General features: G+C 35.9%; 1 protein-coding gene across 6 annotated transcripts in view; it reads right to left on the reverse strand.

Annotated features, from left to right (window-relative positions):
* dnm1a (dynamin 1a) overlaps window positions 1-11,613 on the reverse strand; it is a 55,295-nt gene that overhangs the window by 21,543 nt on the left and 22,139 nt on the right. For 2 of the 6 annotated variants that reach the window (XM_024298816.2, XM_024298812.2), the window contains exons 10-16: window positions 10,914-11,052; window positions 5,592-5,678; window positions 3,986-4,056; window positions 3,848-3,899; window positions 3,252-3,263; window positions 1,797-1,826; window positions 1,403-1,516 (exon numbers count right to left, since the gene is read on the reverse strand). In XM_024298816.2, the coding sequence (XP_024154584.1) occupies window positions 1,403-1,516; window positions 1,797-1,826; window positions 3,252-3,263; window positions 3,848-3,899; window positions 3,986-4,056; window positions 5,592-5,678; window positions 10,914-11,052 (505 nt within the window). Of the gene's footprint in view, window positions 1-1,402; window positions 1,517-1,796; window positions 1,827-3,251; window positions 3,264-3,847; window positions 3,900-3,985; window positions 4,057-5,591; window positions 5,679-9,293; window positions 9,433-10,913; window positions 11,053-11,613 lie in introns of all 6 variants that reach the window. The other 4 variants (XM_024298817.2, XM_024298819.2, XM_024298813.2 and 1 more) reach the window with 3 other exon arrangements.

Raw genomic sequence — 11,613 nt, forward strand, 5'->3', positions numbered from 1 at the left:
AGAAGTCAGTGACACTAAAATGCACTTTAACAAAATCATTTAAAGACCCACTCCAGTGAAAATTGTGTTTTTGATGTTTTTAACATGTTTTTGTAACATTTTTTCCTATTGGAGGAGGATATATGAAAAAGAATTTAAGAATAAACTGTGTTTCTGTGTATTTCTTTGTTCAAATCGTATTGGATCAGGAGCAGATGAAAGAAAACCTGCAGTTCGAAAAAGCTCAGGTCAAAGTCTCGCTTCTCCATAATTCTGATGCATCCACTTGGAAATGTAAAAAAATAGATAATCGTCTGAGCTGGCATCTGGCTCAAAACTGTGCAGCTGCTGACCTCTGATATTGCTCACTATTGTTTTTTTTTTTGGTTTTGTTCTTGTTTTTGCTAGGCTAATGTTAGCTTGTGAAGTGCTATAACCTAGCAGGAGAGAGCGTAAACAAAGTACTGATGGGTAATTAGCAGAGCTAACTACTGCGCCAATAGTTCACAACCCAGAGGCGATTTTCTAATGAGTCCCTGCTGCTCTGCAGAAAATATGTCTTTAAAAACGACACAAGCTTTTTGATTTTTGACAAAAACAACATAATCATAATTAAAAGACTGGAAATATTTTTACTATAGAAAAAAATGCAGTTGGGGTTGAACTTTAGTACGATTCATTTAATCCAATAGATCCAAAAAACAATTTCCCTTTCTTGGGATTTTTGCATTCATTGTTCACCCTTTTTCCTGGCTAGAGTAGTGGTACCCACATTATTCTTTTATCTACAATGAAGCATCCATTGGACAAAGTTCTGAAACATCTACAGTGGTAGGAAAAAGTGAGATGACCTGGTTTTCCAAAGCTATAGAGTTTAAGAATGTGCAATTATGTCCAAATCAAAATTTGCTTTTACTCTCTTGTTTTGGAGTTAATATAAAGAAAAATGTGAGTTAAAGGGTTTCTTTTGTACAAAGTTTCATTGTAGCTTTGGTGAAAAAAGGCCTTAAACTTGAACTACTTGTAAAGGATGTCACAATTGTAGTGTTTGTTATTCTAGATTCACTCTGGGCAAGTTCAAGTCTATGTAAACGCGTATATGAACATTCCATGTTCATAACTGCTGAATCCTTTAACTGTATGTGGAGGTTGAGCACCAACTCTAACGGGACAAGATGCATCCTGTTATTTACACCAGGTCAGGTGTTTTTTTTCACAGCTGGCAAAAGTGCCACCCAGAAAGCAGTTGTCTGACATAACAGGCAAGTGATACCAAGAAGAAGCAACATCACAGACTCTGTAAACTCTCAACATTTCACAGAAGCATTCTCTTCTCTACTGCTGTGACACAAACTCCAGCAAAAATACGATTGGAAGCATTGAAACAATCATTTTGTATTTGGGTATCTCTCTGTGAGCTCACCTCATCATCTTTGTACCAGGACAGAGACTCAGCAGTGAGGACGAACCAGTACTCCTTGGCTCCGCCCTTCATGATGCCGATGTTGTTAATGGTCAGCCATCCCTTTCTGATGACCTGAGAATCAGACGAGTCCACAAGCATAAGTTAGCCCAGTGAGAATCAACAGAGCAGTTCAAATGAACCCAGCTTTTTACTTCTCAAACTTATTCCAAAAGTTATCTACATCACTACTACAACAAAATGCATGGGAATTATTTTAGAGTCTGCTACAAAGACTTTCACCTACAAGACAAGCCACACTTCCTTGCACCCCATTTTAAATCCACTCTTTTCCAGCTCATTTTTTCCTACTGAAAGAATCTAGAGACATAATCATGATGAGTGAGTTCTTTACCTTGAACCGATCGTTAACTCCTCTCTCCGGCTAAACGAGAATGTGGAGAGAATATTACAAAAGCTACGCCGACGCAGGACATGGCACAAAGGCCAAGCGCACAAGGTTGCTTGTTTGCCAGCACCTTAAAGCTGGTGAGCTTTGGGTTACAGCAAGGATACAGCAAGCGGTGTAGGGATGAGAAAGGGGAAAGACAGATGCTTCAAGGCTAGCCCATGGCATAACTGTTCTCAGTTCATGCACAAAGATGCAGATGTTTTATATTTCACTATATGTGTTGTTCAATTATTCTTGTATTTTTGTTTAAATTTCATACGTTTTAGTTCTTAAGAAGCCATAAAGTTGATTAACTTTGTTGCAAAAAATGCTAAATTTATTTCACTATTGCATTTGTGGCTGAGCAAGTGCATATGTTCATTTTATTCGAACTGTAAATATCCATCCTTGCATTATTGGTTCAGTAAACAACCTTGTTAAATGAAAGAAACAAGCAATAAAACCCCCAAAACTAATCTCATACACTAATCCAACTTTCTTTATGGAGTTCTGGAGATCAATGAAGCAAAATTTTAAAACTTTTATTCACACTTTTCGTTTACGCAGCTAATACTTATTAGTTGGCCCAAAAAAAAAGCTTAAAGAAGAAACAGAAAATTCAATTAACTAAATGCAAATTCAACATCTGCACCATAAAATGTTTTATGCCGTGCTCCTGATTTAACTAAAACCAAATGGTGTCGCAGAGAGGTGTGTGACCAGATGTGTCCAAAACAGACAACATTTTTACAAAATAACTAATGTGCTTCATGGTTGATTACGTTGGATGACAAAAAAACTAAAACTGTGAGGTCCTAAGCGGCAAAAAAGATCCATATATACACAGGAAGTGAAGTTCACCCTTTTGTTTACTATGCCTGACCTCCGAGGCCTCGTCCAGGTGGTTACCATGACGACTGAAAGGGGGGAACCATATGTGTATCACATTTTAGGACTTCATTAATTATCTTTTGTTGCTTTAGATAAGATAAATAAAGCCTTAAAATATATATATATTACATGTGATAAATATGCTAACTGATAGGAAAGGTGGGCTTTCAGGGTTTCTGCATCCCTAAAATGACATAATAATATTGGCATAACATATGAATCACTTAATTAAATTTAAACAAAAGCTTTAATTTATTTATAATGTGTGGTGAAAAGTGTGTGTGTGTGTGAGGGGTGGACTTGACTGAGAAAAGAGAGGAAAGGGAAGCAGCCAAGCGTCGCTCTCTACAGCCGCTTGCCATCAGATAGCACTCACTTAGGTCTTCACACACACACAAAATATCCAAAATAATTTTAAACATATGTAAATCCTGAGTTTGTTGGAAGCAGGAGCTCATACAAATAGAAGCCTACCTGCAGACATGCAGACATCCCAAACACATGTTACAGCGCACACCCTGTACTCACCATGATTTCATCCTGAAGCAGAAAAGCCACAGAGAGGAAGTAGAAGGGAAGAAAAAGCATAAAAAAAGAAAGGAAAAGCTCAGAAGAACTACAAGGAAACAGGTTGACAGATTTATAAGCTTAGAAGATGCAAAGTGGGAGTAAAACTGAAAAGGAATAAAAGTTTTTTAAAGCACCTAAAAGCAGAAGGAAACACAAGCAAAATATGCCTTTGCACCATTCATATCTATGTTTTTCCTTACATGAATGGATAACTCTTTATTATTATTATTTATTCCTTTTTGTGATCAATTTAAGCTACTTCTATTCTCAATAAATGAGTATTGCACAGCAGATAACTTCGCTGTGGAGCCTCCACCGCAGAAACAATCGTGATTCCCTGACATTTTGCAACACACTGTAGCTGCGCTGACACAACACTTTGGCTTCAGCAAAAGCCACAAGCCTGAATTAGTTCACACAACTGTCTTCTATCAATTTTTAAACATTAACTGCAACATTTTGGAGGATCACTCGTGCAAACTAAACACCATGCACCCATGGATTATGACTCTATTAAAAACTGCATAAAAATGCTTCGTTACACGAGTCACTACCTGGTTGCCGGCTGCTTTCTTCTTGTTTATTTGGTTGATCCTCTGCTGGGCGCTGAACGTCGGGTGAAAAGATAATGATGAGCTCATAGAACATTCAAGTGAACGAGGATCTCTGGATTCTATGTAGAAAACACTCACTTGGCAAATCCAATGAAGTCTTCATGGTTGGTGTTCATGTATGATAACTCAATATCTATTAATAGCAGCACCTAAACAGAGAGGAAAATGATATCAGGAAAGCAATGTCACATTTTTAGAGCTCAGAAAACAGAATTATTGGAAAAAATGTATTAGGTTTGACAGAAAAACTCATAGAAACCATCAAAATTAATTTAACATCTTTTTGTCTCATTTAGAGTATTGTAGAAATACTATTTTAAATACATAGATGTAATATTTATAACTTTTTTACAAAGACACCCATAAAGAAAATTAAAGAAAATGTATCATTTTGTTGTAACTATAGCAAATATGTTTTGCTTAACTTTTAATATTTGTGGCAGAAATGCTGATTAACACATTTTTTTAATCATTTTATGAATTTTAAGACACTGTTTAAATACAGAAAATCAGAAAACAAAATTCTAAATTTAGGAGAAGAGGTATAGTTACATAAAATTGACAAGTCAGTTTTGATTTTTTATTTTCTAATTCTTAAACTTTTCCCTGCGACCGAAATGTTGCAACTATTAACAAACAAAAAGCTTCTAATTTGTGTGCTATGCCACGGTAAAAACAGAAGTTTTAATAAATCCCCACCCAGCTGAAAATGGGTAAATCTGTAGGGAATTTTTTTGCAGTTTTCTTTTCTGTATTCATCTTTAAATAAATAAAGGAGGACTTCATGAAATAAGAAATATGTAAAAATGTATTCTAAAAAGTGTAAATTGGATTTGCCTGAACATATTTAAACTAAACCAATAATCCACGTCGTACATTAATGTAAAACTTAGGGCTATAAATCAATGGAGATCTGAAAAAATCTAGCGTTTATTTCACATTAGTAAAGATTTCTCTATTTAAAAGAGAGACTTATGCAGAAAAAAGACTCCTTCTTTTAATTAAGTTTGTTTTTTCACTGAACAAACCAAAAGGCCTGGAGACACCAATCAATTAGAACAGCTGCTCCTTTAGTGGAACTACAGTCTAAACAAGCTGTGACCCATGAAAAGATGAGGAACTAGTTCGACACAACAGACTAAATATTCATGTTTTTTATTTATTATTTTATTATTTTTTGGATTCACACTGCAGACTTTGTTTTTCCCTCTTAAAATCCACAGACCAAGAAAATTGACTGTTTTAAGACCAAACCAGGAATCATTTGTTTGGTCCACACAACAATTTAGATTAACTTTAATGCATGAAGTTCTGAATTGTTTCCTATGTTTGAGCTGTACAGCTTAACCATTTGAAGGTAAAAAATGAAATTTTGCAACAAAACAATCAAAATCTTCCTTTTAATGTGTGTTTATTGTGTTTTTGTCTTTTTCCCTGCATTAAAGACCCACCCCAACTAAATGATTTTTGTGTTTTTAGCATGTTTTTCTAGCATTTTTCTCACAGTAGAGGACTTATATAAAACAATTTAATACTAAGTTTCTCAGTATTTCTATATTCACATCATGTCATTCTATGCTAATAGCATGACTAGCTAACTGCATAATTATAATTAAAATACAATAGAAACAAATATATTTCTAGTGGGACTTTAATCTCCCCACACAATCTACGAGACCTTTACCTGTTCCTTTGTGTCTCTTTCTCTGTCTCTGATGTGCTGGGTAACAATTCTCTCCATCTCCTCTCTCAGCATCGGATACTGAGCCAGCTGTGAGCACAGGAAACAGTAGGTAGGTAGAGAGTAAACAGACATCACTTTTACACACTCTGACAACAACACAGAAGCTACGGTACACCACGAAACCACTCATCTGACTGAACTACAACACCCTTCCATCAATGAAAGACATCACACAAAGTACCTAACAAAACCCAAATGAAACATGGTGTGTTCTGAAAGCTTCACACAGGCTCAGCCCTAACCCCAGAACATGCCGTCCAAACTGGACTGGGTTCTGTTGGGTTGGGTTTCATGAACAAAGCGTCTATTTGTTGTGGATATGAGACAAATGAAAAAGGATAGGGCAGAGTCTGTGATATTACCACACAAGCGCAGAATAAACAATGTTTCTGGCTGAAATGTGTTTCCTTTTCAGCACGCCATGGGTCTTTTTCCATGAGCTCATTGCAAACCCACAAACGCAGACACTGGTGGGCCTCCAATGTGACACAAACACAATTTTAGAAGTGTGAGGAAAGAAGAGAAATCATAACCAAAACCCAGTACAAATTAGTTGCAAGCTGCTATGCATCTTTCATTCTATGAGATGGGCTGTGCTCATTTTGGTTTGCAGGTTGGTATTCTGCTTCAATAATAAGTATCCAAATGTTTAATTCATGTTTGAATCTTTAGGTTCCCCAATCACTTGAATCCAAACATTAAAATTTTATTTTCTGGTGCAGTTAGACTTAAAACTATTTGATACTTGCAAAGATTTAAAACTTTGCATTTGGAAATGTAAGATATTTTACCAGGTGTTTTAACCTATCCTATTCTAAAATCAGCACCAATAAAGCTTTCTGTTTTTTAAGAGCTATAACAAAATAAGGAAATTGATTTTAAAATGAGTTAAAATCATTTTTCTCCATTTGCTTGAAAAAAAAATTCAAACTGCACCATAGATCAATGCTAAAGATGTTATAAGGATGTTCAGAATGTTGATAAGTTTGACTACACTGTCATCATTTGGAAACAAAAAATTAAATTCATGTTCTAAGAATAAGTGATATTTTTAGATTTTATGGTTATTTATTAAGATGGGCTAACTTTTATTAAGATGGTATTCTCATTTTGTTCACATTTTGTTCTAAAATGAGTCATTTACACTTATTACACAATTTTTTTGTCACTGTAATTAAAATAAACTACAGTTAGGTACATGAAGTAGCAAAACAATGCTTACTATAGGGCTGTATAACATTAAATTTTATGTGATTCTATATAACAGCTAGTCCCCTTAGCTGTCTTACACCAATGTGGGGGAAATTTGTTCTCCACATGTGACCCATCCCCTTTGGGAGTGGTGAGCTGCAGACACAGCCGCACTAGGGGAGCTATTTAGTGGTTTAACACCACCACCACCAATCCAACCACTTAATGCTGAGTCTCAATCAGGGAGGAATCGGGCCCCACTTTTAGAGTCTTAGGCATGACTCTGCCATAGACTTGAACTCATGACCTACCACAAGGCCACTGAGCTTATTTCTCCTTTTCTGAATGCTTGTGTGGATTCTTTGTTTATAGAATTTGATGTCTATTAATAATTTGATTATTTTACAAATTTCTGGTAATTTTCTTTTTAACATAAGTGTTCTTTTGCTATTTTGGGCTACCATTTTTTTCTGTATAATAATGAGGGGCACATTTTTTGGTAAGAAATACACAGAGCTCCAGTTGTGTTTGTAACAGCGTAGAAAAAATGGGCTTAGAAACCATTTGGAAGGACAGTTTTTTGGGGGGAAAACATTAATAATCACCCATTTTTTCTTCTCCTAATAGCAAGGATTTTAAAAAATAACCAAAACTTGATTTTAATGTTTGCTATTTTTAACTAAAGTTTATCTCCTATGGGTCATTGTCCCACCATATCAAAATTTCTAGACATATTTAATAAATAATATCACACAATGTTATAGTTTATAAACTCCAAAGATGCATAGCAGCTTTAAAAAGACTTTGAAAGTCTGTAGATTCTGACAGAAATATCACTGATCGAGAACAAAACATGATCAATATTTATGATTACTAAAAGTCATCATCATGCAGAGGAATTCACTGTGATTAGGACATGCAGAGAGGCAGGGAGTGGAATAAAGGATAATGGCAGACAGGGAGAAGAACGTCAGACTGACCCCACTGTGGATTTTTCCCCAAACACTGTACTCTGTGATGCAGTATCAGAGTGAAATCTACATAAAACTTTGACACAGCAGAGAAATCCAAAGGAGGTCACACTTTGAGGTGAGGAAGCAACCTTGAAGATTCAGAGAATGAGAGGATGGGAGGACAGAGAGGGAATGAAAAGTGAAAGAAAACGCTCTGTGTGTGTCAGTTAGTCGCGGAGTGGATTTCTACAGACACTCTGGTTCATTAAACACACTGACAGAGACAGAAAAGAGCCCAAACCTGTTTCCAAAAAGTTTAAATTGAACATTTTAGAAAGTTTTTTTTTCCAGAATTTAAGTTAAACTAAAAATTGGTGCTGAGAAAATATATTTTAGCATTAATAAAAAATGATTCTTTCGACAGAAACATAATTACGTCCATAATTAAACTGGAGCAACTCTGAAATAAATTACTGTACCAAAATGAAAACATCATTAAAAAGCAGAAGTGGATCTGACAGGTTCCCATGTGTGAGTTTATGAACTCATACATCTGATCAAACTTCTTCCAGCTTTGAGGTGAAACATCTTTTTGCAGAATCACAATATATATTACATAACATGATTTAAAAATAAGCAAAAGTGAATAATTATGCCATTATTATCAATCCAATTTGGGCTTAAAATAAGTGATACTTAAAAAAATTGAATCAGAATAACGCCGAATGTGAGCGTTTTTGGAAATAGGTTTGTGTGAGAAAAAATCTTTTTATCATAAAATAAATGATGAAAATAAAACAATTGGCATGCAGTCAAATTATTTACAGTTTAAAGCCGAAAATAACTGATTAAAGACAAAAAAGTGTGAAAAAAAGGTGAAATTAAAGGTAAGGATAGACTGATATTCACTGGATGAAATATTCCCCTTCCTTTACATTTTTTTAACCTAAAATAGGTTGTATATATTTCTATAACATTTTATGCAATAATCTTTTCATAAAAGCTATATTGAAAATATTTCAATGTGGAATTGCTGACTTTGTTGGGATTTAAATATAATCTTCTGTTGAATAATATTTATTTTTTATCTGTATTTTGATTTACTGGTTTTGTATATTCTCTTGTTGCACCATAACTAGGATCATATTTGAGGTTTGTAATCAAAAATGTTTATTAATAAATCCTTATCTCAATTACAGTAAAAACTGAAGATATTTTATGTATAAAAACTGTTTAAAGTGAGAAGTGGTATTGTTTATATGTGTTTATGATCTCTCAAATTTACAGTGTATAAAGTCAGACAATTAAAAAAATTATATATATACACCTATATTAGGAAAAACAGTTTAAGGATGCACTGAATTTGCACATAAAGCTGCCTCTGCACTATTAACCAACCACTTTTAAATTGAGATATGACTAGCCATCAGTCTACCCTTACATATGAGTAAAACAGACAAAAAATTAAAATGTTGACTCTTCTTTTGGTATTTTTTACCTTGTGACTACACTTGTGTATGGTGGAGGTGAGTTCGCTCACTACCATATCTACACACTTCAGTATGGGCTCCTTCAGCTTTTGGATCTGCTTTTTTACTATGGCCTCAAAGGCCAAGTCAGGGGTGAATAGCCCCGTCCTGTTGGAATAAGCAGGCGGAACAAGAGAGGAGCAAAATAATAACACAAGGTGGCAAAAAGAGGGAGTTAAAACATAACGTGAAGAGTAATAAAAGTTTTTTAAAAAGTAGAGAGGGGTAATACACATGAAACCAAAAGAAATTGGAGATGGAAAAAGGGAAAAATGACCGAGGAGGAAAAAGATGGGAAGAGGTGAGGGGGTTGGACGGGTAAACAGCACAGAAGGAAAAAAAAGCAAGTGAGATTATATTTTCCCCTGAAGCCATTCTACAGCAGAGCGTTGGACTCTTTCAGGACAGAGTGAACATAAAGACATAAAGACCCCCCCAGCCTGCTGGACTCCACCAGCCAAAAAACGTAAAATTTGCGTCTCAAGACTGCAGCTGTACACCTCCATGTCCAGCCAAAACTCCCGACCCCCCCTGTTGTTGACCCTTTTTCCACCCGTCCTCTTGTAAAAAACATAATATGAACTTGTCTTTCTCGCAGGGTTACATGTTTTTGTAGCCGAGCCACTCCTGCATTTCACAGCAGGTCCTTTTGAATAGAGACTACTGCAATTTGTTTTGGCCCAACTTGGTAGAGGGTGGCCTCTGAGGCGAATCCAAAAGCAGGAAAAGTTTTGTCTGAAGGTGCAAAGCCGCCGTCCTCGACACAAGGGAGTCTGGAAACTGATGTCATCCAGTACAGCTGTCAGGGAAAAAAGTTTGTGTACTTCTCTAATCAAAAATAAGAAAAAGTAGTAAACTTTTTTGTAGCTTTAGACTACGGTCACATGTCCTGAAATGCAACAGCACGGCGACCTAAACGCAAGTTAGCTTTTAAGTTAGCTTTGCTTTTTAAGCTCAATGTTGTGCCCTGATAAATTATTTAAAAAATGTGTTTTTCTGCAAATTTGGCAGGTGGGCGTGGAGATTTTGAGAAAAAGATACAATTTTACAGCGACCAGACATTTTCTTGATAACCGACAGTGGTTGCTCGGACACATCTTGAGTTTGTGCTGTGGTCGTCCAGTGACAAACAGGTGGCGGAAATTAAAGGTAGCAGCACGATAACTAACTGATGGGAGGTTCACAAAATTGACCACGCCAGCAAATTAAAAAAAAAAAATCAGGCAGCTGCATAAAATCCTAAAGATTCTGCCGATTCCTCCCCATCGTGCTGTGGCAGATGTATTTGTGACCGTAGCTTTACAGAAATATTATGTGATGCTAATATTCAGCTGTATTTGGGTGACTTTTCAGCTTCCAAACTGGAAGTATTTGGCATAACTATCCACCACAGCAGGCCTGGCCAGCCAGTCACATCCCAAGCTGTACAGCAGGCAGAACAGCAGGCAAGTAAACCACAGCCCACCCGGCCACTACAACTGATTCACATGGGTTAGATTCATACGGGGAGCAGATCAAGGAAGAGTGGACGAAGGATTTTTAAAGCATCAACAACAGCAAACTACTGTCTCCTTTCTTCGTTCTTTTACCTTCTTGGTACACTGCCTAACTGTACTGACTAGCTCAGAAATGACCATGTCCACGCATTTGGTGCAAGGCTCTTTTATCTTCCCGATCTGCCTTTTCACAATGGTCTCAAAGGCCATGTCCGGAGTGAAGAGGCCGGTTCTGCCCGACACAGAAAAGAACAGCCACCGGGGCCAAAAGAGGAGAGGGGCGGCAGAAAGAAGAAGACAAAAGAAGGAAGGAGGGATGAGTAAAGAAAAGAAAAAGTTAATTGTCAAGATTTAGCCTCCATTTCTCAGCGTTTTTTTTTTGTCATCACATGTTAAGCAGTTGGTGAAATCTAACTTGACTTGATGAAAAGTTTGTTTAAATTGTTATTATTGTTCAGGGGTCTGCAGCCTTTGACAGTTAAAAGAGTCATTTGGAAATGTGTTTTTCTGATCATAACCAAGTAGGAGCTGCAAAGTTTTATTTTACCCTTTAGTAAAATTCTTTACATTTTTAATTTTTATATATATGTGAATAATATTTCTATTTTGGTTTAAAGAAAAACAGAAATATAAAGAGAAACTAGCATTTTACAAAATCTGAAATTGTTTTTGTTTTGACAGTAGCTCTTATGACTTCCTTTCAAAATAAAAGACTTCCTGTCCCAAACAGGATGATCCTGGAGCAGCTAATGTACACTTATGAAAGGTTTTAAACAACAAAAGACAAAAATTG

The sequence above is a fragment of the Oryzias melastigma genome, linkage group LG12, assembly GCF_002922805.2.
Source record: "Oryzias melastigma strain HK-1 linkage group LG12, ASM292280v2, whole genome shotgun sequence".
Taxonomy (NCBI): domain Eukaryota; kingdom Metazoa; phylum Chordata; class Actinopteri; order Beloniformes; family Adrianichthyidae; genus Oryzias; species Oryzias melastigma.